The sequence below is a fragment of the Coloeus monedula genome (assembly GCF_965178545.1).
Source record: "Coloeus monedula genome assembly, chromosome: 4".
Lineage (NCBI taxonomy): Eukaryota > Metazoa > Chordata > Aves > Passeriformes > Corvidae > Coloeus > Coloeus monedula.
In genome coordinates, this window is record NC_138784.1 from 68,240,126 (window position 1) to 68,264,724 (window position 24,599).

The 24,599-nt window shown below is 41.1% G+C and overlaps 1 protein-coding gene across 1 annotated transcript in view; it reads right to left on the reverse strand.

Annotated features, from left to right (window-relative positions):
* Positions 1-4,294: 4,294 nt before the first annotated feature.
* Positions 4,295-24,599, reverse strand: part of SEMA3D (semaphorin 3D) — a gene marked incomplete at its 3' end in the record, with an annotated part of 88,318 nt that continues 68,013 nt past the window's right edge. The window contains exons 12-17 of the mRNA XM_082280618.1: positions 22,058-22,146; positions 20,205-20,246; positions 18,817-18,974; positions 16,741-16,805; positions 14,401-14,540; positions 4,295-4,708 (exon numbers count right to left, since the gene is read on the reverse strand). Of these exons, the coding sequence (XP_082136744.1) occupies positions 4,295-4,708; positions 14,401-14,540; positions 16,741-16,805; positions 18,817-18,974; positions 20,205-20,246; positions 22,058-22,146 (908 nt within the window). The remainder of the gene's footprint in view (positions 4,709-14,400; positions 14,541-16,740; positions 16,806-18,816; positions 18,975-20,204; positions 20,247-22,057; positions 22,147-24,599) is intronic.

Genomic DNA, 24,599 nt, shown 5'->3' on the forward strand with positions numbered 1-24,599 from the left:
GCTGAAGTACGGTCAATAGAAGGTTTTGTTGAAGAAAAAGACAATGTATTAAAAACTGTAATCCCTGTTGAATGCATATTCAAATAAATATCTTGTATCATATAGAAACAGAGATTAGAATCATAGAACCATAAAACTGGAAGAGGCCTTTTAGACCATTTAGTACAACTGTCAGCCCAGCATTGCCCCTGTAACCCTTGAACCACTAAACCACATCACCCAGCACCAGATCCAGCTGCCTCTTAAACACCTCCAAGGAGGGTGACTCCACCACCTCTCTGGGCAGCCCATTCCATTGCCTGACCACCCAGGCAGAAAAAGATTTTTTTCTAATATCTAATTTGAATCTCCCCTATCTCAGCTTGAAGCAATTTCCTCTGGTCCTCTCACTGCAGGCACAGCAGAAAAGGCTGGCCCACACCTCACTACACCCTCCTTTCAGAAGTTGTAGAGAATGATGAGGTCCCAACTGAGTCTCCTCAAGACTAAGCACCCCCAGCTCCCTCAGTCATTCCCCAGAAGATGTTTTCTGGTCATTTCACAAGCCCTGCCCTTTTCTGGACACACTCCAGTATCTCCTCATCCTTTTCAAATTGGAAGGGCTCAGAGGTGGACACAACACTCGAGGTGTGGCCTCACCAGTGCTGAGCAGAGAGGAAGAATCTCTTCCCTGGTCCTGATGGCCACGCTAGTCCTGATACAGCCCAGGTGCCACTGACCTTCTTGGCCAGCTGGGGATATGCTGGCTCACGATCAGCCACAGAGGACCAGCACCACCAGTTCCTCTTCCACTGGGCCACTTTCCAACTCCTGTCCCAGCCTGTAGCAGTGCAGGGGTTTCTTTGTGGCCAAAATGCAGGACCTGACACTTGGCCTTGTTGAACCTCATGATATTTGGATCAATGCACTAGGGGATCTGTTTAAAAGCTACAGTTATTAATGTGGAGGCAACTTTTTTCCATTCTGTACCAAAAACTCATTCAACTTAAATTTTTATGGAGCTCTTGAAAAAGGCAGGGCTCAGTTTCACTTTAACTACGGGCCTGTTGTGGCTCATAGTATAGCTTACAGCAGCCCAGGTGATCCCCAAATCATTGAACTGAAATTTAAGCAGACTTCAAGTTGAGCCTCTAAATTATACAAAAGATGAAATCTTTTTGAAAAGAGGGGGATACTCCTCTTTTACAGTTTCTGGTCGAGCTCATCTTCTGAACCTCCCTCTGGGACTGCAGGTTGTGGGAAAGACCCACTGCTCCTCCTGTTCCTGTTCTTGTGTTTGCATTGTTGAGTCCTGCCTAACAAAACCCTGCCTTACCTCCAGTAGTGATTTGCAATCTATCCCCCTCATTCCTTGGTCTCCAAGGTCCCCTGGCTTCCTTGCATGTGTATTACCTGCACTATATGAGACGTGCTACCCCTGCCAGCTACAGCATTCATCTCACCCAGTATACCAAAATAAGAGACTTTTATCTATGCAGGATTATTAAATATGTTCCCTGGGGTGGCATGAACCCAATGTAACACACTGGTTTGGAGGATATTGAATTTATTTCCCATGATGGAAGAGGCCTTATATCTCACTTGGGGTTTTATGCTACCACTATACCCCAGACTTATGAGGTCATCTCTTTAAAAAGAATCTCATTGCAAGAACATTTGAAATAAAAGAAATTGAAGTAGTTTTTAAGAGCAGTAACATTTTAATTCAACCATTTAAATCTAATGTTCCCAGTACGGAGAACCTTATCCCAGATATCTCCTAAAGTCAGTTGGGGGGGGGTTCATTTGTAGAATGCAAACTCCAATCACACCTAAACATAAATCAGATGATTTATCTTTCATGGAGGAGAAAAAGTACAAAAGATGACCCTGGTTTGCTTTTTTATGAAGTAGGCATCATGTGATGAGAGTAGTCTGACATTCAATAATTGAAGTACCATGTCACCACTGATGAGAAGAGTGGATCCTTTACCAGTGCATGTGAATGCAGCCCACCTGCCATTCCATAGCTTTGGTGTGGTTCCACTCATTTCCTTAATGTCCAAGCTAGAGAAATGGGACTTTGTGGACTGATAAAAATCTAATAAGGAATTACTAGGCAGGTTCTATATGGTGACAGCATAATCTTCCAGCCAACAATATTAAGTATCCCTGCACTTTACATGTAGTAGTTTAATAAATCCCCATACCTTCTCTAAGTAGTCTTAATTGGCCTTCAAATCAAGGTATCCAAATTGATGAGCCTCTTGTGAAATGCCTGGTCTACATTCTTTTGCAGCAAAAATGCCAAGAAGTTCTCTGCATGTTCTCAAAGTACTGTATGACTGGTTAGTATCTTCAGCATCAGTCCTTCTGCTGATTAAAGGTCCTGTGCTGAGAAATTCCCTTCTCTCCACAGATGTATTTTATAATATTTAGCACTCAGTGCTTTACACTATCAAAGCATTGTATGCATGCTATCTAATATCTCCTAATTAACTCATATATCTCCTATTAAAAAAGCATCTAAAATTAATGACATATGGTATCGCTGGCTTTTGTACAACACATGCAAACGCAGCTTTCGGGTTTTACAAGAAACGTGGGTAAGCTGAGATTCCTTTCTGAAATCTGACAAACACTTTACCATATCCGACTTTCAACAGAGAGGAAATGAACAAAGATGCAAATTGGACCTGCACAATTTTAGATCTGTGACTGAATGCGCACACAAACACCAGCACGGGCAAGTGCTTCAGAGCCAACAGTTTTGGTCCCTTAATGAGGTGTACATCAATTGCACGGGTTTCCCACAGACTTTGCTCTCAAGATCTGTAGAATGCATGAGAAACAAGCAAAGTCTGTCATTTTGGTATCCATCAAAGCTCTCTTCCATGTGAGGAAGTGGCTAATTTGTCATTTCACACTCAAAAAGGCGTGAAAGGCAAAAGGGAGGGAGGTTAGATGGAAGAGAGGAGAGGGGGCCTGTGACTCATGAGAGGAGACAGTAGGCCTGATTTTGAGCTTGTGTTTGTTGCTGCATATCAGGAATAAAATCAGATGAATAATATCAATGTAAAATAGACAAGGATGAGGCCAGTATTTGTTTCTGTGGAAAAATTTACATTATTAAACTCAAAATATAAATCAAGGAAAAAGGAATACTTTACAAATGAAATTATGGTATACAGCAAATTTCTAACTTTCAAGTTTTATTTACATGTGGACATCTCTTATTTAATTATAATAAAAGTATTAATTCCAACAATGCAAATTTTCAACTTAAAAATACAGAAGAACTTTGAGAAAAAAATCCCAAAGGATACACACATCTGAGGAATGTCAGCTCTGTGTCAAGAGCACTGGTCTCAGCCACTAAATATTTTCCCTCATCGTCTTTCATTTAGCCTTGTTGTTGTCTTTTAATTTTCTTTTCCTCTGCATAAAACAAACCCAGCAAAGGGCCAGAGAAACAGTCAGCGTCAAACCTTTAGAGACATAGGAGAGGTGCAGGCAGGAATCCCATTATTTGTTAATAGGATTTGTGCACATACCTCCCATGGACCACTTAGGAAATTTACTCCCAAACATCTAGGTGGCAATTTCAATTAGAGTCAACATTTCATTTCAGCACATGGACTGCAAACTGGTGGCTACTCAAACACTAACGAGTTTGAGTAATGCTCGGTAATTCCCCTCTCTTAAACTATGATTATGCTTTCTCTTTTTTATGGGGAGAATGAATGCTGTCCCTAAGCCAAAACTTAATTTGATTTTTTGCTGTGCCTCTCTGTGCTAGCAAACCTCACCCATGTGCCTGTATACAGGCCCAGTGGGTAAATTAGTGGGTATTTTTGCAGATCTGTCACACATTTCTACCATGCTTCTTACTCAGAAAGATGCCAAAGAACTGGAAGTACATCTGGCTTCCCCTGAAACGTAGCCACCTCTGGGGTGGAATGTGGCAGCAAATGTTAACACGGGAACACAGACACTAAATCCTATGTGAAAAGTATGCAGGAAGTAAAGAACACAGCTCACGAAGTCTAAGGCTACCCAGAAATTAGCTAACAGTGTACATCTTTTCTTTTTTAATGAATGCATTTGAAATTACTGCCTGGTGTGTGGCACTCCAATAAGAAACATCTCATTTGGCATTGAATCCCACTGTACAGTCTCACACAGATTAATAGTGATGGTAAGTTTTCTGATTTCAATAAGAAGCAGTACTAATTCATAGGCAAGATGCACAAAACCAGAACACAGTATTTTTTTTTTCACAGAAAATGTCCTTTCTTTAAATAGCATTTACAAACTACGTCGATGGTGGCCTGGCTGGCTCGTGGTGCCTTCGGTTTCGCTTTTTTTTCATCTCCTGCACATGCTTCCATTTGGCACCACCTTTGTTCCGCTGCCGCCGCTTCTCCCGGTGCCACATCTGTTCACAGTACTCATCCAGGCTAAAGCTGGGGCTGCTGACCAGCTGGATGTAGTCCTTGTACCTCAGCCGGGACTCCGTCAGCAAATCCCTCACCCGGCCCTCCTCGTCCTCAGTTTTCTGAGTGCTTTCCATCTGTCCATTCTCGATGACATTTAAATTCAGCTTCACGATGGTGTGGACAAAGGTGTGCTCCTGGGCTTTGCAGAAATAGGCTCCTGCGTCCCTTCTCTGCAAGCTGCGGATCAGCAGCCCATGCTCCGTTTTAATGATCCTTTCATCAGCCTTCAGCTGTGGGGTTGGACAAAAAAAGAACACAGGAGGTGAGTCTCATGGTCAAAATGAGATGTGTGTCAGTGCTATGCTGGTGGAGACAAGGCCTGGCTGGCACATGGCGTGTCCCATCCCTAAGGTGCAGCTGGGACAGATACCAGCAGTTCCTTCGGGGTCTGAGTCCTGTTCCTGACTGCAACATCTGGATCATGGACACTCAGCATGCAGTAGCAAAAGACACATGCTGTACAGCTGACAGGACAGACAGCAACACTCATCACACCACAGTGCAGTGAGGGAAGATGCATTCTCCAAGGAAGGGGAGCTATTTACTACCACAAATCCCATTCATTTTTTAACTGCTCTTTTTGAGGTATCTGTAATACACCCAAAATACCAGAGTGCTTGTATATATCTGCAGTGCTGAGGCCCTGTTACAATGGATATGAAAACTACTATTGATTTTTAAAGAGAAATGCTGTGGTTTTGATCTTCTTCAACCAAGTTTTACAAAAGGAAGTTGATCCTGACTTTGACTCACTGAGATGTGATTAAAAGCAGGCAGAGTAAGGCTGGATGGATAAAACAAAGTATGGTTCTTTTATTGCTAAGATCTGTGAAGAATAACTAAGAGAAAAATAAGAACAAAAAAAACCAAAACTCTGAACAAAACAGCAAGATTGCAAGTGGGAGCTGAAGTCTGCAAGTGTGGAGCTGTAATTTCATTTACAAATAGAAATATTTAAAAAAATATGGGTCTTACATGTTAAAAGAAGGTGTACCTTAAGACTAGTAACACTGTCAGGTAAGTTACTATCTGGTAATCTGAAAATTATTTCCAAAATAACCTAAGTCAAAAAATAGCATCCCCCCTCAAAAGAAAAAGAAAACCAAAAACAAACAAAAAACCAGGATGGGGCACTGGGCACCCAAGTATTTCTGCAGCTGGGAAACACAGAAGGTAAGTGATTTGCCAAAGACCATATAAAGATGAGTAGCAGAGGTGGAAGTAGAAAGCAGAGCCCTAACTCCCGATGTCCAACACCAGCACTTCCTTCAAAAATGACACCAGCGTGTCCCAAGCTGTTCCCTCCCGGGCATGCTGTGTTCTGCTGCCACGCAGAGGCTGCAGCACAGCTGGCACTACAGACCTGGATTGCTGCTGGAGGCTGCCTCGGCCCTGCTGGTGGCATCAATACCATGGGGGAAAACTTCAGCTCAGGGCTGGGTAGGGGGTTTGAGAAGGGGGGTCTGTGGGCAGAAAGAACCAACACAGAATCTGGAAAATTTCCCAGAGTGCACATCTGACCCTCCAGCAAACTTCAGAAGATGAAGATCAGGGAGGCATAAAGATGACTAAATTAGATTTATTCACAGTGGGTAAGCTACACACTGTTTCTTTATGTAAAAAATCTGCACACGATTCCCTCTGCTACTTCATGGGAAAAAATTTATACATACATATGATTCTCCATCTGTTATGATTCTAACTCACTAGTACTTTATCATAATAAAGTCTCTTGGAGCAAAGAGATGGATGAGATGACCTTCCAGGGCTTTTAGCTTTACTCTTTTCTAAGTTTCTATGACAATGACCCTGAAATCATTAAAAAAGCTTGAGAGACCATACTGAGATCACCAGAAAAAACAATACACATAAATATAATACAACCACAGAGAGACTTTTGTTTCCTACTGTTTCAGCTGTAACAGCCTTCAGTTACATATGGATTAGACAGGTATGTAGGCAAGTCAATATGGATGGATGGATATAGGCCTGTGTACTTCCAATGGTATGAGAGCAGCAGAGACAAGAAATCAGCTGCTACAAAAGCAGGTCAGATTATAGCTCTGGTTGCCTTTTTCTCTGGTCAAGTATTTTTTGGCTCCTGCCCCCCAGTTGTTGGTGTTGGAAACTTTAGCTTCATTGTTTGTAAACTGTATATAAGCATGTCTACTCAGTACCCAGAGGGTGAAATGATACAAATTTCAGGAAGTTCCTGGAAAATCGATTGTCCTGACAACAGGTGCTACAAGAGCACAAGCTACTTCTGATTTACCACACTGAGCTTAAATCAGAGAAATTATGGTCAAGCCACGAGCACATGCACAGAAGATAACAGGGAGACAAAGCAGAAAAGGCCACTCTTGTTTCACAGAACCCACACCACAGGGCACTAGTCCTCAGTTGGATCAGCTAGTGACACTTCACTCCAAGTAAAAGTTCCTTTTTTTATAGTAAAAACAGGAGCATAGAATTTATAAAAGAGTCCACAAATAAGGAGCTGTAGGAAGAAAAATGTCTAGGGCAGGTGTTTCCTTGTGGTGCTGTGCTCCACAGAGAGAAGCTGGAGCAGGGGCCAGGTGGAAGTGTTTGGAGGCCCGGCTGCTGCAACACGACAAGGAAATCCCTTTCTTCTGCCCAGACTTCGTGTCAGCATGAAGGTCCAAGTTTGCAAAATTGAGGGAAAAGCATGGGAAGAAGCAGCTAACTTCCAGACATTTGGGTTTCATAAGGCACTGTGCAAAGACCAAGTTCCCACATTGTCTGAGTGAAAACAGCACTGATGTCTTTGAGCTCGGGGCTTGATGCAATCGCAGCAGTAGCATCTGCCTGCCGGTGGCTCTGCCAGTATTGTAGTCTAGAGCGTCTTGACAGCTGTGCACCTCCCACACTTGGAAGGGCTCCAGTTGGCTGTTCTGGCTGGCTGGGTGCCAGTCCAAAGTGCCCTCACTAGGGCTTCGCCTCTTTTCAGTGAAAGAAAGGCAGAATAATGGCATATCTAGACTTGAAAAGATCTCTGGACGCCCAAGTCCAGCACCCTGCTACTCATAACTATTTGCCATTTGTGTAACAGCCATAAATGTGTTAACTGATGGAGCTGTCCCCCCCCGCCTTGGGATACTGCAGAGGAAGGTAGAAGTCTAAACTGGTTGTGTCCCTTAATCCCAGCCCACCATAACTCCTATTTTTAATGAAGCAATGTTCCTACACAATGTCCTGTGTTAACCTTGGACATTGACTTAGGCTGACTGTCACCTCCTCCTCTGTGCCTTCATTGTTCATTTCTTTCTACTCCTCTACATAAAATTATGGCTCCGATTTCACACATATTGAGCAACACTTCATTACTGCTTCCCTCCCCCCCCCCCCACTTCTCTTTTTGGTATCCTGTTTATGTTGTTTTACCCATAGGTTCAGAACTCCTCCTGTCTTTCTCCTCTACTTTCCTCCCCACAGGGCTCTGGAGTTTCATAAACACCTGGCATTTCATTACTTGGCAGTAGATCTTTAACCTTTCACTTGAATGTTTAATGTGGTCTTTGGTTCCTGACCTATAGATGTAAAATGTATTTTATTAAATTCTGAGGAAAGTAAAAAGACTACTTAGATAAAAGAAATTTTGTTTTGGTCAACTGTGGATTCACTGTTTCAACCCCCCACCATGTCAAAATCAGTAATTCTTCTAAAATATTTCTGAATAGGATTTAACAATTCAGAAGTACACAGGCTTAAATTCGTAAAAAGCTTGCTGACATGTGCTCAAATTTGAGCATACAATAAAACTTAAACATGAGAGACATAGTTTTGTTCCACAGGAAACAATTTATAAACCACAATAAATGAAGCAATTGATTACCAATAGCTTTCTTTTCTTAGTGAAGTGGGAGTGGGTTTTTGACAATATTGCATCAACAAATTGTACTTTAATCCTTCATGATAAGCACCTAAGTTTTCCAAAAATTACATTACCTGAATTATGACACATGCCATAGATACTGGCAATATTTGACAAAGGGAAAAGATCCCATGCAAATCTAACCCTTGATTTTCACAACTGGAATTTAATAATGGAGAAAAAAATAAGTATTGCCAATAATGATGGCAAACCTTTACACAATCAGTAAGTTGGAAAACAACCAAGGATTTGAAAGTGCTGTGGCACCAGGTTAGGTCAATGCTTTTTGTCCCTTGCTAATGATGTGTTTAGATAGCTCCCTCTTTACAAATAATTCACATGTCAACTCTTTCACAGTTAAAACACTGCACCTGTCTGGGAGAAGAAACTGGCTTCAAAGCCTGCCTTCCCTCATTAATCAACATGTGAAAAAATGTTAAAGGTAAAGCTGGACTAATCATGGGTTAGCTGCAACCCCTGAACAAACTGAGAGAGGGAGAAAAGAAAATGAGGAACATTTGCTGCGAATTCACATTCATCTTTGTTTTTCTATTGTTCTCTTTTTCATCCTCATCATTTGACTGGAAATAAAGATCACTCTAGGGTTTTTCTGACATTATTGTTACACATGACTTTGTTTCTCTTGTGTGGGAAAATAATCATTTAGCTCCAACACAGCTGTAGAGTTAATTTTTTTTTTTTAACATCTTTTTTTGTTTATCAACAGCCTCAGGAAAAATGAAGAATGTGTTGCTGGTACAATGTCATTATGGAAACTCATGATTCCAATTCGTTTCAAGGTGAAGTTTACTTCTTATTCTGAGACTAAACTTTAAACTCCTCCATTCCTATCACCCCTCCAATATATCCAAATCAAACCAGAAATGTCATTCAGTTTAGAGTTATTTCTCTTCTTTCCCCATAAAACTGTCAAAAATATTAGTGTTACTTAAGAAACTCAAGGTACTAAAGAAAAAAAAAAAGGCAATGAGCAATATAATAAAATAAAAGAGTGAAAGAACTATAAGTAGTCCTTAGGCTGCAGAATTAATCTTTTTTTTCTTTTTCCCAACTCTCTTGACCTCTTTCTCATTGACCTAAAGATTCAAACACTGAATTACACAGCCCTGACAGAAGAGGGAAATTCAGTCCTTGCTGTGTGTCCTCTGCCTTACTCAGCCATCACCCAACTCTTAGATTTCAGGGCTGGCACTGAATCTGTGGCCTTTCTTCGTAAGATTCTGCTTGACCAGATGTTTCTAACAAAGAAAGTTGCCATCACGATGCAAAAACCTCCAGATGCAAAAATATATGGAAACTTATGTCTTGGATAAATTGAAAAAATGCCTAAAATGTGGAATGAAACAACATCTCTTTGCTCTGATGGGGGAGCTAGGTCACAATGTAGTGCCTTGCAAAATGTCCTGCCCAAAAGTAGATCCAGCTCTTGTATCTACCAAAATATCAGATTAAGTTTGGTCCATCAGGAGAACAGTATGGGCTGTGGGGCAGGAATATGGAAAGGGTGAGAACTGCTGAAGGAGAAACTGGAATGTCCCCATGCATTTTGGTGGATTTATTTTCACCACCAGGTACAAGCAGAGCAGAAAGAAGAAAGTTAAAAGTGATCTGCACCTATTCTGTCACTTTAGACCACATGGTTTGTTCTGTCCCCTGCAGCTGAGGGGGCAGCTTGGCAGATCTGGAGCCACAGGAGATTCAGGGTGAAGTGCAGTCTAGAGCAGAGGGGCTGATGCTTTTCAGAGCAACAAGGTACCAAAACTAATGCCTTTGTCGGGAGCCACACATTTGCTTTTTGCAGTCCTGACACTTATTACATACATAAAATAAGCCAGGACATTTTTGAGAAATAACTAGTATCTGTTTTAAGCCTCAGAGAGCTTCAGCAGTTTAAGACACTATGAACAGATGACATCCCCAGAGTTTTCTATGAACTCCAGGCACTGAAGCACTCTCCGTCATCCCAGTGACTAACGCTGCACGCACAGGAACAAACATGATCAATTGCGTGAGCAACACTAACCACAAAAGCACTAGATATTTGACTCCTGACCTTAAAACAGTCCTAAACTACAGGGAAATGTACTCCCACTGGCAGCAAAATGACCTGGTGACAGCTTCTGTACCACAGGAGATCCTGTCCCTCCCCACAGGTTGCTCTGCCTGGAAGTCACATTCTGAACCATGACCTTAAAGGTCAAATGTCGGGGACATCCTGCTGGGCCAAATGCTTCCCATCTAGTCTGGATTTTGCCCTTTCCCTTCCCTCAGGAAGCTGCAGTGCATGTCTGGGACAGTGCAAAGCCATCTATTTGTAAAGCCAAGTTTAAAGACTTGCTGAGACATTACAGTTCCAGCCCTGGAACTAAAAGTCCGTAACCTAAGTTCCAGGTGCATGGAGTCATTTGCAAAGCATGGTATCGTCATCACAATAAGTTACACTGCTAAGACATGCACTAAAAGAATGTACAGTGTTATTTGAGAAATCTGCTGCAGGAAGGGAGAGAGAGAGCGAGCAGAAAATATAATTGTAATGGGAGAAGTTATGGTAAGACACTGGTTAAGTAAAGATCAAGCTATATATTAAACATGACCTCACTGTTTCTATCACATATGGTATTTTTGTCAAATTGAAGTACTTTGAAATGAAAGTCAATTACTCTGATCTTTGGATTTTCTATGAAGGTCTCCAATTAGCTTTTTATACTGATGAACTCATTTTCACTGGTAAGTCAAGTTAGAAAACCTGAAAACCTCAATTTCTGGATCTGCAAATTATCAAGGGATTAATATTTTAACCAGTTAACCCTTATTGCTCAAATAGGAGGAGTGATCATTCAGCATCTCTATAGACCTTGTCATTCATTTAGGGATTCATACCTGAAATTAGGAATTTAACTTCAGGTACTTGAAAACATGTAATTTCTAGATTAATATAGTTATCTTAAAAAGTAAACAAAAAAGCTTCTTTTAAAAAATTTTCTTCTAAAAATGATATCAACCAATATGATATATGCAAACTGAGTCTGTTCAGGAGTTCAAATCCTTAGGATCATGAAACTAACCTGGGTCAAAATACTAGAAATTGTTATTATTAGAATTTTCTGGCAAGATTCAAACAAAACTAATAGCTATACACTGTCTTTAAGCAACCCAATCCTCTAATCATCAGTGTCTGCTTATGCATTTCCATAGGCTATTATCTTCAGATGGAAAAAAAAACCCAAAAAACAAAAAGCCCCCCAAAAACCCCACAACTAACAAAACCACCCTGGGAGCTGAGGAGCATGTGCTTCAACTTCTGTTTTGCCAAAACTAGATCACAGAGGCACTGCTGTGGCTTTAGGCACAACATGTGGTGAAAAGCTATTTGCCTACTTTTAACATTCATGTAGTAGAAAATCTGCACAGAGTTCTCCTTCAAATTTTCTACTAAATTTGCTCAGAGGTTAATCTGGCCTTTTAGAGAAGATTTACTTTTCTCATGCAAGCAGATGTCAGACTGTTTACACAGAGCAAGCCCAGTAAACAGTGCTGTTAATGTGCAAAGATGAATTTTGTGTGCTTGCTGGGGCTTCTAATGACACCACACATGTGCACACATTCCCTAACTCCCTCCCAATGTGCACATCCTTGGCATGCAGGGCAGTCCTGCTGTACTGGACATCACCAGGCCTGGGTAACTGGTATTTGGCTCAGAACAAGAAGGAAGGGCCAAGTCACTGCCACAACAAACCTTTTGGAAATACAAAGTGTGTCAAAAAAGAGTATAGCCTTAATTTAGGCTATGCTATATATATAAGCATGCCGTAACTTTGCTCAAAGTTTGTTTGACCTGCAGTTTGTTCTACGATCAAACAAGAAAGACAGCTTGAGCTTGGTTCCATGACCTTCAGAGGCCTATCTGAACCTGTGATTTATGAGAAAATCAACTGATAATATCATTTTCCCTAAATTGACACAGATAAGACTCAAAAGCAGACCTTCAAAAGAGGCTTTTAAGTCTTGAAAGTATGATTTCTTATGATATAGGAATATTACGTTCTTCACAGGGAACCAGCTCCTTTGTGCAAAGTTTGTAGTTCATGGTATAGTTGCAATACATTGTTTTTAAAAAGGTTGAGTCATCTCAAAACTTGACATAACTTCCCATTTAGAAAAAAAAAAAGAAAAAAAACCCACACAAAAGAAAAGGAAATCAACAAGAACAATCACCCCTCCACCCCAGTCAAAAACCTGTTAACTATCTGCTTAAATTTACTTTAAAATTAGTCTTAAACACATGGTTAAAATTAAGAAAGTACTTTACTTGTTTCCCTGATCAAATATGTGAGTGCATTTACAAACTGCTGCCATAGGGAAGGTGATCACAGAGTGTCATGTACGGGACAGTAAAGGTAACTCCATTTCAGTAAAATGAATGACTGTAGGCTGTTAAATGCCAATACACTTTCAGCTGGGTGTGCACTTCAACCTCCTGTGGCTGAGAGGGTGCTTGGCCACCTGATCAGAAGGCAAATTATTTTTTTTCCACATATGGGCTATAATGGACATTAGAGGTAGTATTTCAAACCAGTAGTCTCTTTCTTTTGGTGTTCAAGCACCTGTCTAAAAATTAATCAAGCTTTTTTTTTCCCAGCAGAGGAAAAAAGTTTTGTCAATCCAAAACATATGCAAGAGAAGGGGAGTAAATTAAAAGTACTGCAGTGTTACAGTCAATTTACAACCTTGTGGAAAAGATTTTGTCTTACCTGGTAGAAAATCAGAAGTGTCTGGTATCCCCTAACTCTGGCTTTCTGGGCCAAGACACAACTGGGATTGCAACTTTGGGGTGACTGCCATGAGTCACATCTCACCCAGAAGTGATTCTCTCATGGACACCTGCCCTGGTCTGCATCTCCCCAGCCTTTGGAAAGGACCAGCACATTTTCTGCACTCAGGAAGTCTCATAGGATGAATTATCACTGACAGTGGAAGACCAGTTGTATGTTTGATAGCTCCTGTCATTTAAACTAATTTTTGTCCTGGAAGAACATACAACAAATAAGCATATCTAGCACCTGGGACCAGCTCCTTTGAAAGGGCAGTTCATTTCCCTTCTCCTTCCCCGTTGCCATGGTTGCCATCACAGCAGGACTTGGCATCAGACACAAAATCACTCATGTAAGAGAAAGGCTATGAAAACTCCCGAGGTTTGAAACTCACTCACAGACCCAGTCCAAACCAGTCCCAGGATACTGACCTTCCAGGCATGTTGGAGAGGCCCTTTGTCACTAGCACAGAAAGAAATCATCAGGAAATTGTGCAGGAGGTTTGCAGCGACCTGGAGGCTTCTCCAGGGCCTCTCCATCAGTGAGGACCCCAAAGCTGCACTCCAAAGGAATTAAGGGCCACCACAAGTCTCACTGCTTTCTACACCAGATGCAAGGAGCAATCCTTAACCTGACATCTCTGCATCAGAGCAGTGTCCCATTTAAGAAAAAATCTCAGACTCCACTAACAAGAAAAAAAGCAAATAAAAAGCCTTTTAACCATGCAGACCATTCCTTCTCTGGGGAGAGATGGAGAGAAGCAGCAAACCATACATGCAATTCTTAGCTACACTGCTTAACATAGTAAGGGAAAGCAATCAGACACTAAATAGAGCTGAGATTTTATTGAAACATAGGGTTTTGAACATACTTTTACCTACAGAAGTAGATGCGTTAATTATCGGACAAAACAGCTTTGACTTCTTATCACTGATTTATATTATCTCCCTTTTTAATTTTTTATGTCTAATAGGATGAGCAGGTAAGTCAAAATAAATACCAAAATCTGCTTATGATACAGTGCAAATGGTTTTCTCTCTTCCTGACTGCATGACCCAAATGGTGATTGCAGAATGCTATGTGATACCTAAGGTGAGGCAGGGAAAAGTAAAACATCGACTAATCCCAATAACTCCTGCCTCTCAATGCTCAGCTGAATTCTCTGTGGAGGAAACCTGCCTTGATGACTATAACTTACCTCTTCTCGATGTTCTTCTCCAGAGCGCTGAACATACCACCTAATAGAGGCTTGCTGGGACTTAGGAGTACATTCCAGAAAAGTTGAATTAAATTCAATGCCAAAAATCACCTTTTCATCAGCAGTTTCATGACTAATGCCTGGAAAGCAAACATGGTACAGGAGATTAACCCTGACCTGCTTTTTAAAGCAATGGGAAAATAGCCTGATTCAGAACAGATGCTATAAGAGTGAGTGAATTATAAAAAAGCAAAAGGAAACTTAACTTTTAGCTTAAACTATAACTATGAGGATTTAGAGGCGGCTGCTAACCTTCCTTCAGTGCAACCGGTTTTTAAGGAGGTCAATAAAATCTGTATCATGAGCTTGCTCCATTTTAAAGTTGGGGCTTTCACCTTTGAGGAATTTAAAATCTGACCCATATTTTTCCTTTAAGTAATGCACCTACTAAACCTGAGCTAAACCTGGTGAAGTTAGATTGTATGGTCTGGTTTGTTCATCCCAAGCACTTTAAAGGAGTCACAGGGATAAAGTACTAAAGTTTGCCTCCCTTCAGTGTAATTTGAAATGCTCTGTAGTATGTTTCAGACCAAACATGGAAGGAGCCATGAGGAGATCTGAAATCCTTTCTTGGTCTTCTGTAAATCTGAGCAAATAATTTCTAATCTCTGCATCTTCATTTCTCTTTCTAGTCTGTTTTATCTGCATCTTATCTACCTTAGCAAGAGACTAAAGATGCTTCTTATGCCCTCTGAATAACAGAAAGGAAGGTGAAAGCAGTAGTGTCTCCTGAATCAAAAGTTAGCTCCATGTCAAAATTAAAACAATTTTGGATCATGCTTTCAATATAACAAGTACCTATATGAGTTCTATAGAAATTCAAGCTCTCTGCATTATTTCCCTGTGTCACTAAGATTTCAGGAGAGCCAAACAACTTCATGCAGCCAATGAAGTGTCTGGGAGAGAACCTCACACAGCAGAGCCCTGACTTTAAATAAGTTTAAGGACCACAATATTACTAATTAACAAAAATGGCCTGAATAAGCCAAAAGCCTGGAGTGACACAGGTCAGTTTAAAGGGTTTATGGCACATAGGAGTCACCCCAAGTGGATAAAACTGCTATTGGTGGCACTATGTCAGGGCAAAGAATTAATACCAATTTCTGTGCTACAAGACTTTAGATTTGTCTAATAAAGCTAACTCTTCCAGTATCTCTTTATCCTTCCAGGAAAATGTGACACTGTCAGCCTTTCTGCTAGGGTTTCTATAACCTTGAGCTTTGCACAGTCTCAGATATCAGTGTTTGGAGAGTCATGGCAAGCAGCAAGCAAGGAAATTCTGGCCCTTGGGATGAACAGGAGTTTTGTCGTTGACTTTGATGGAAATCTTACCCTGACTTTTCAACTATGTCTGCAAGCACACATGTACAGTCAGAGCCCTCTAGACTGTGCAACAGACGTCAGGCTTTGATCCCGTGGCAAGCAGCTCTGATTTCTGCACTGCCTCCCACTGAGGTCTGCAGCAGGCACCGAGCACCGCAGCGGCACGGAATAACTGGAGATCAATGGGAAGGGATGGCTTGTCCCAAAGCCAGCGTTCAACGTGGTGATACAATCAATACTGTTTTGTCTGGATTGTTCACTTTAATAAGCAGCTAGAAGAACCCCAGACAAAGCCATGGTTGGGTTTGAATGCTATTCATTTATTTTACGCTACCACAGAGATTGCTGTGTAACCGCAGGGCTTCATACTGACAGTGCTCGCTGAGAGAGAAGGGCTGCAGATGCCAGAGGAGCAGCCAGACCCTTTGGCATCTGAAAAGAGGGTGTGGGAAAGGGAGAGGGTAGGGAGAAGGGGGTAGGTTATTGTTAATAACAGGAGCATTTAAGTAGCTGTGGGAAGGGGAAGGGGCTGGTTTGGCAGCTGCAGCTCAGCCTTGGGACCTGTGTCAAGTGGCAGAGGAGAGATGGCATGTTCCCCACTCCCCCCTGCAAGCCTCCTTGTGGGATTTGCTGCCCTGTTTCTGGATGGAACATCATGCACATCCCATTAGCTAGTTTCAGGGATGTGTGTGATGTTTTGGTGCCAGGGGCACGTCTCCCTGCCCTGTGTGAGTGCTGGGGAGTGTTGCCCATAATGGATGCAAGGGTGATATCCCATGCTGGCTGTTCCTTTCCAGCTCCAGCTCTGAAATTTTAACTGTGGGAGGGGTGATGGATATAAAGGGTGGGAAAGGCAGCTGTTCTGTTGAGCTTAGCAAGTTTTTGGAGACAGAGACCCTCACAGCAAAATCTGCTGCCTAAGTGACAAAAAGAGCAAGAAAGGTGAAGAATACTCACTGTCTTCCACATCCCAGCACTGTGCAACTGGGTCTCCATACTTGACATCCTGCCTTCTGGCTCGCCTATGGGAAGAGCATGCAAACTTGTAACACTTCAGACATAATTGCTGGAATGCAACAACAAAATACAGAAGAGCTCAGCAGATGTGGACTTGCACTGCTCCCACCCTACTGCTGACAATTACGGTCTTAACTAAAACCAGCCTCACCCTCAAAGCAGCATGTGGCCTAGAGAGATTTGTACAATTGACATCAAGAGAAGAGCCTGTGATTTGGGAAAACCACTGGGAGGAGAAAGAGAAAAAGCAAGAGAAAAATATCTGCCTAAAATAAGGAGTGTGTAATACAGTGACAGAAAGAGTGTCTAAACTTGCTTAGACCAGCATGTCTCTCCTGGCAGGGTACACTGTGTTGCAAATACCTAGAAACATTTCATGCTGTAGACCATGAAAAAAATCTGAAGTTCAACAGGTGATATTCAAAACTGAGCTCAGTATTAACCCAAGGTAATATTGACTAGTAAACCAATTATTAAAATAAAGAGAAAATAGTGTATTTTAGTTTGTTAACAAACAATTGACAAATCTGGTTATCTTTCATCTTTATGGACAGAAAAAACATAAGACAATGGTCTGAGATGATCTAACTTGCCTGCCAATCACTGGGTGTGTTACATGAACTCACCGTGATTTACTGTCATTTCAGTGTGATAGCGCTAAAAATAAACTCTTCCTCTGTGTATAACTGCATTTATCTCCCAACAGCGATGACAAAAATGGAAACTTTTTCAATTTTTCAGTAGAAGAATTGGAGACCCAGGAAAGAACTGGTTCTTTCCTCACAAGCAGCAGCAGTGGGACCTCCCATGTGCAGAGCAACGCCTCTGAAGGAGAGCAGGTTGCCAAGGCCTGTCTGTCCACTGAGCAAAAGCTGTAGACATGCTGGAAGCACAGACTTCAGCACAGAAGGAAAACATTCAAGTAACTGATCTACTGCAGGATTCCCAGGGCCAGTCACCCATCCTTTGTTTTGGAAGCACGGACTTTTGGCCTTCCCTCCAAACTGCACATCTGTTAAAAAGCATGGCCCATCGATCTCCGTGTCCCAGCCCACCCCAGACTTCAGCAAGCCTCATGTGTCACTAACTTTGCAGTGAGCCTGAACACTTGCTTTTCTCCTTTCATTTATGCTTCTCTGAATTTAGTTTGCTTTGGCTATGAGGGAGAACACATAAAGTTCCCTGACACCATGACATGATAACTTATGAGTCATTAACTTCAATGGCTCAGGACCCAGCCCTGTGACCCCTAAGGTGGAAAGTGTCATTCCAGAGCCTGAGCTCAGACTGAAACCTCACTGCAAGAATTGCTGTCAGGAGGACTTTGTCCAAAGGGGAATGAAGAGGCTGTGAAAGACTCTGGCATCAGCTAAATCAGCCAAAAACTTCAGGAGACACATCCAGCAGCTGAGACAGTGCACTGCTAGACCCTGCAGCATGCTCTCCCTCCATCCACATCCAAGGTACTGTCCTAGCTGGTGGGTACAGAAAATTCAGATGAAGCTTCTTTCACTGTGGAAAGACTGCTGCCAGTATGGTCAAATCATGGTACTTAAATCTCTGTCTCCCTCTCATGGCTAGACCACAAATAAAATTGTTGGGTTAGGTCAGGGAATTTAATATATTATTGACCACTCTGGGATACTATGTTAAGCTCTGCTTTTTAACTACTATGAAAAAGTCAGAAGCTTAAGAGAGGCTCTTGCATCTTGGGCAGAGTTAGCCACAACCTGGACCTCCATCTGAGCACCTTGTGTCTTAAAGCATTCAGCATAAAAAAGGAAAGTGATGGATTTATGATGTTAGCTGCAGTAGCCAAGTTACTGTCACACACACTTAAACAAAGCTATGTTGTCTTCACAGCTCTTTGAGCAGAAATGTGAAACATGGCCAGAGTACGAGCACATTTTGAGGCAAATGATATGCTAAGTAAAAAGGCAACAAGTTATGAATTGGAACATCTAAAATTCTTGCAAGCAGCAAGATCTTCTACAGCATGTCATGGTTTTTTCTTACCTTTTAGAACTGGGGGCATATCTGGAACAAGAGTTTCCATCCCAGGCACAGTATGGGTCTCTGGCAAGGCAGCAGTCTGCACAAGCCTTCCCATACGTGTGACATCTGTGCAGAGAGAGCTGAACCAATCCATCCCTGGAACCAATGTACAATTGTTGCTGCAAATCAGGCAAAGCAAATTAATTAAGAGTGTTCTCCAAGTAGCCAGTGTAAAAAGTTCCCTTCTTCAGTGCCACAGTTGCAGACTTTTAACCTTATCCCAGATTTTATAAAACAAGGGAAAATTCCTCCTTCAGTGTAAAATGTTCCTCAGGGCCCAGTGTGAACTGGCCAGTGCCCATCCATCCCAACAACACAGCAGAGAGGAAAGGGGACTGCAGTCCTGGAAAGACACCAGCACTCAACACCCTTGTGTTTTACTACAGCACCCTTGTGCTATAGTAAAAAGTCAGAAGCAAACCACGGAAAAAATGGCTTAATAACACATTTGAAAACAAGGGGCTGGATAGTCACAATGTTAACTATGTGGGAACTAGGGGTGACCTTGTGTGAATAAACTTCATGTTCTGCTTCTGATCCCGAAGTAGGATGGGGATAATGTTTCTCCCCTCTCCCCAGCGCGTGTGTGGATAGCCTGAGGAGCCAAGGGTGGTCCAAGCTGGAGCTGGCTCATGCAACACTTCCATCTGGCCTGCCACCTTTTTTCATGGGAGATGGGACCCAGCTGTGCTGTGCGTGCCTGAAAGGCAAAGTACCTCTTCCCGTGTGAGGGAGCCCTGTTGTGCCAGAGCTGCTCTGGTCACTTCTGCGGCTCAGGGAGGGGTGGCTCTGGTGTCACGCTGCCTCCTGAACATGCATGGAGCCATCACAGAGCTTGGAGCTGCCATAAAACCGTTTCCTATCAGGAGATACCGCGCTACGAATGGCCCCTGCACTGCCAGGGTTGGACCACCCAGACTCAGGCTGCAATTTCAGAGGAGGGGGACTGGTTGTGTGCATACAAGTTTTAGCACAGTGAGGCCCTGATCTCTCCTGACTACTAATAAAAATAAAAACAATAATAGTAATAATAATTTATTACTAGATTGTAAAGGGACAAGTATTTCTGGAGGCCGGAAAAAGAATGTGCATTGGCTTCACTTACAAATCTCACTACCATATGACTAAAGGTTTGTTTCCCTGAATAATTACCAGCTTGGGTAGACAAATTACTGTTTGTAAGCAAACAGGAATTAGGCAGGCAAACAATTTCAAACATATCTCTTTCCTTCCAGTTACACTTTAAGAGCCACCCATGGAACGCTTGGCCACTAAGCAACAGGAGTCACCTGAAAATAGGTGTTCAGTGTACCCCATATCCTCCAGTAATTAAACAAGCTTATGATTACCTGTTTCTGAGAAATCTCCATGGTTGAGATAAACGAAGGGTGCTGAAAAATAAATTAGCAACGTGTATTAGTTTACAAATTCCCTGTTCTTAGTGAAAAAGAGAGCAGAACTTAACATACAATAAGCAAATAAAACTACAGGCTTATTTGCTTGGTTTTAACTAATATGAAGAAAACAAACCCCAACAGAAAATAACAAAATTCATGCTTCCAAAAAGAAATCCCATAAATTTCCCCAGCTGGAAGGAGGGAATTAGCTTTAATTCTGAGAGTTTAATATCTACCCCATCCTGGGCAATGAACCTTCTCATCAACTTTAGTTCATATTAAGCACTATTTGAAAGGCTTAGTTGCCATTTAAGGGATACATAGGCAGATCTCTGCACCAGGATGTATTTCATGGCTATGAAAGACAGTGAAATTTTTGCCCGTGACTGATGTAAGAACAGCACAAAGCTCAGGGAATTATCTATCACCCAACAGAAGATTTATCTAAGCCTATTGTTTAATATTAATGCAGTTTGAGGAAATAAGGCATGTTTTTTCAGCCACTACCCCCTTCAATTTTCTGGATTCAAAAACATAGAGGTAGCAGTTATAAATGTTACCAATAAAAATGTGAAGGAATGTCTGCTGAGTAGAAAAAAAATGACCTCTTTTTTGTTTTAAATATGATATGGCACATTTTCCCTTGACGTTATGTTTTAAGAATGCAGCAAATTGGTGCACATACTGGAACTGCTCATTATTTGGCAGGCCACTGAGTAATCTCAGTATTTTCTGAGTGATATTTATAATTGGTGTCCAAGACAGTGGGAAGAAGACATAGAGATCCTTTAAATCAAAGTTTCGTCATACACATGACATATCAAAAGGCATATGGAGAAATGAACTCTTTGAAATAATTGTTAATGATCCTGTGCTTACACTTGGAAAAGTCCCAAATTGATTTATTCAGTATGGACAACAATTTGGGCTGTATAGCCCATAGGAGAGAGGATGTGTGAGAAAGTAATCAAAATGCCATGGATGCAGACAAACTTTGATGGAAAAGCAAAGTGAAAACTGAAGAAGAGCTAAGCAGCATAAGAAGAAAGCAAAGTGAGAATGCAAACGAAGAAGAAACTAATAAATGGAAAAGAAAATCAGTAGGGAAGACAAAGATTTCCATTTTTCTGATGTAAAAGTATGTTGATGTCAGCTCCCTACCCAGCACTGAAGTTAATCAAAAATTGTGCTTGTGCAACAAAAGAATCTTGGGCTTTTTACAAGCTGTATTTATGAAGAAGTCATTGGTGTTAGCAGGGCTCCAGTTACAGAATAACCAAATCAAAATGGTCAAAAATACAGAGTCAGCCTTCACCAATAAATTAAAGCACACGGATAATCAAAGCTAACTTCTTGCTTATTTTCCTTATGTTTTCAATTCCTGATGTTGCTATTTTAAAGCATTTCTGTGCACCCAAGGAATTTTGTGTGTTTGTTTTTAAAAAATATAATTGTACCTAGGATACTCCCAATACCAATTGGGCCATAGAAAATTTCACATTAAAAATATAATATTACTATTTTAATATGTATAAATAATAAAAAATGTGGGCTCATAATTTCAAACTAGAACAAAGCAGGATAAATGAGACGTTCTATGGGTTTGAAAAATCATGGTCTGTTTGGTTTTGGACATTTTTCAATCGACTTGCCCAAAGAATACCAAAGCATTTAAAAATTTACATAGTGTCCCTCTGGAAACTTGAACTAGTTCCAGTAAACAAACAACCAGACAGACAAAGCCAGTTTGGGCCATGAAGTCCCCTGAATAATATTTAATTTATGTTGTGGCTATTAATGCTTACCTTGAATATCTGCAGCTCTTCCAGGACCACCTCTTCCTTAGTCCACTTCTCCTTTGTGATACTCACAACCTTCAGAACCGTGCCTACGTCTGAAACAAATATGCCTCATGTAAAACCCACAGGTATGTCTCAATATGCATGGGCCATTCCATTTCCTGCCCTGTAGATAAAGCTAATCCATCAGGGATGTTGCTTTCCAACCACATCTATGCCCACTGCATCTCCTGCTGCCTGCAGAGCTCTCTCCATACAGTGCATTTATGGTTTTACTGTATGGCTGAGCCAACACAGTCGCAGGCTGCTCCTGGCAGGGATGGTCCAACTCTCCTGCTACATAAACACACAAACACAGACAAGCACATCCATGCTGCCAGCTACGAGTTTCTGCACATTTCCCTGAGACAGAACTGGGGCCCAACTGACCTCAAAGAGAGCCAGCTCAGGGGGCTAAATTGGCAGAAAATTACTTCCTCTTTTTTATAGAATTAATTTATTTCCAGTATAGGTCCTTAATCAGAAGTAAGATTCATTTTAATGCAATGAGTTAAGCAATGCCCTTTTAAAATTTATTTCTTCACTTAAGGAAATCTTTAAAAAAAGACCTCCATTCAGCATCAAAATCTTAATTTAGTCATTACTTATTTAGAATCATCTAGAGATTTTTTTAAAGTTAAATCTATTCATCAATTTTAACCTGAATTCCTGCTTGGTGTAAAAAATAGCTGCTCATATCATGTCAGACCATTACATATTAGTGAAGCTTGAATGGTTCAGAACTCAGGAATTGCTCAGGGGAGTGGGCTGGGTGCTGGGATGTGGAAGTGACACAGTGCAGCTTAGTCTAAGCTCTACACATAGTATTGAAATAATGAAAAATAATACATTATAAGGGAAAGAATGAGATTTTCATTCTTCTTTTCCAAAACTACTGAAGTTTGTATTACCAATCAAAGCCAAATTATTGCAGTTTGCCTCATGTATTAGAGCTTTTTTCAGAGTTTGTTTGACATAATTGCCAAAGCCTGCACATGCACAAGTCGGCTGTGTACATTCAAACATATAATAAGCTACTGATCTTCTGCTGCTCAAAATCTCCTGGGTTATTTGTTATATCTATATTCAGTCTCTCTATATAATTGAAATTTTATCTTTGAGTTCATTTTTCTCCTTACAATGAGTTTGGAGGATAAAAAAGAACAAAACCATGCACTTACAGAAAAGAAAACGCACTTTTAAGGAAGGCATTGCAGAAAAATAAATGTCTGCATATTATGGAGTGCCATCTAGTGACTGCATGGTGCTTGCTGGTCTTGACACCTCTAAACCTGACTACTTACACTTGTAGAGATGTCTTAGTGCCAGGTAGGAACAGTTAACCTGGGAGTATTCAAGTTGCTGGTCTCTCAATATAATTTAATTTCTACTAAAAACTTTAAAATGAAGGACAGAAAACATCTGAAAGCAACCTCTACATCCACTAAAAGAATATTTTGTACATTTTTACAATTGAACTCATCTTCTCAGACAGTCACATTTCAAATTACTTTTTTTCATTCTTATCAGAAGAAAAGTAAGTTGTAGTGAGCACTCTGAAATCCTAGGCATCACACAGTTTGGGAATGGGTTTCTGTTCCTTTGTTGACTATATTAATATTGCTCTCAGAAAGCAACACAGATTTTCAATCATGTCCAAAGGTCATCCCCAGCCTTCTCAGCCAGCAGGGGAGAAAAGAGCACTTTTAATGGTCTTTTTTTATGTAACTGCTTTTTTATCTGACACCACTGTACTAGCCTGGGATCATAGAGGGTCTGTGACATTGTCTTTTTCTGGAAGATACAAGTTGTGAAATGGATTTTGCCGAAAGACCTAAGAGTTCTGAGAGAGAGGCCATCTCTAGACTCCTGTGTGGGGTAACACAGATAGAAAACTCTTGAAGGCTGAGACAACCCACACTTCATAAGAGACAATGCTCTGTGACAATTCACTCCTTTCCTCAAATTACTTCAGAATAGCCATACATATCAAGTGGTGCTATAGACACAAAATTTGCTCATAGGCCAGATAAAATGTGCAACCCAACAGCACTGGGGTAGGATTCAAAATGAAACCTTAATTTCCCTACAGCTCACAGCAGTAGCTCATCTGCTGCACTTGGATAAACCTTGTCACCTCCATGTACATGTTCCACCTTCTCTGAGATGGGGATAATGGCAGTGACCTCCTTACTAAAGCACTCAGATCTACCAGTGAAAAGTGCTTTGTAAGACCTACATAGAACAAGAGTGAGAGCATGCTGAATTATGGAATAAGAACAAAACCACCAATGGAATAATGTGGTGGATTACTGCTTCAAAAATCTTATGAACAGGTATACTGATATTCCTTAGCAAACCTTTCTCTTCAGTGATTCATCCAGTGATTCTAAATTTAATTACTATGCTAAAACTAGACCTTTTCCTTTAGGCATTAATCTATTATAAAAATGTAAATAGATAAATAATTATCCATAGAAAAATGGCAAAGCAGTTTTTTCCCTGACAA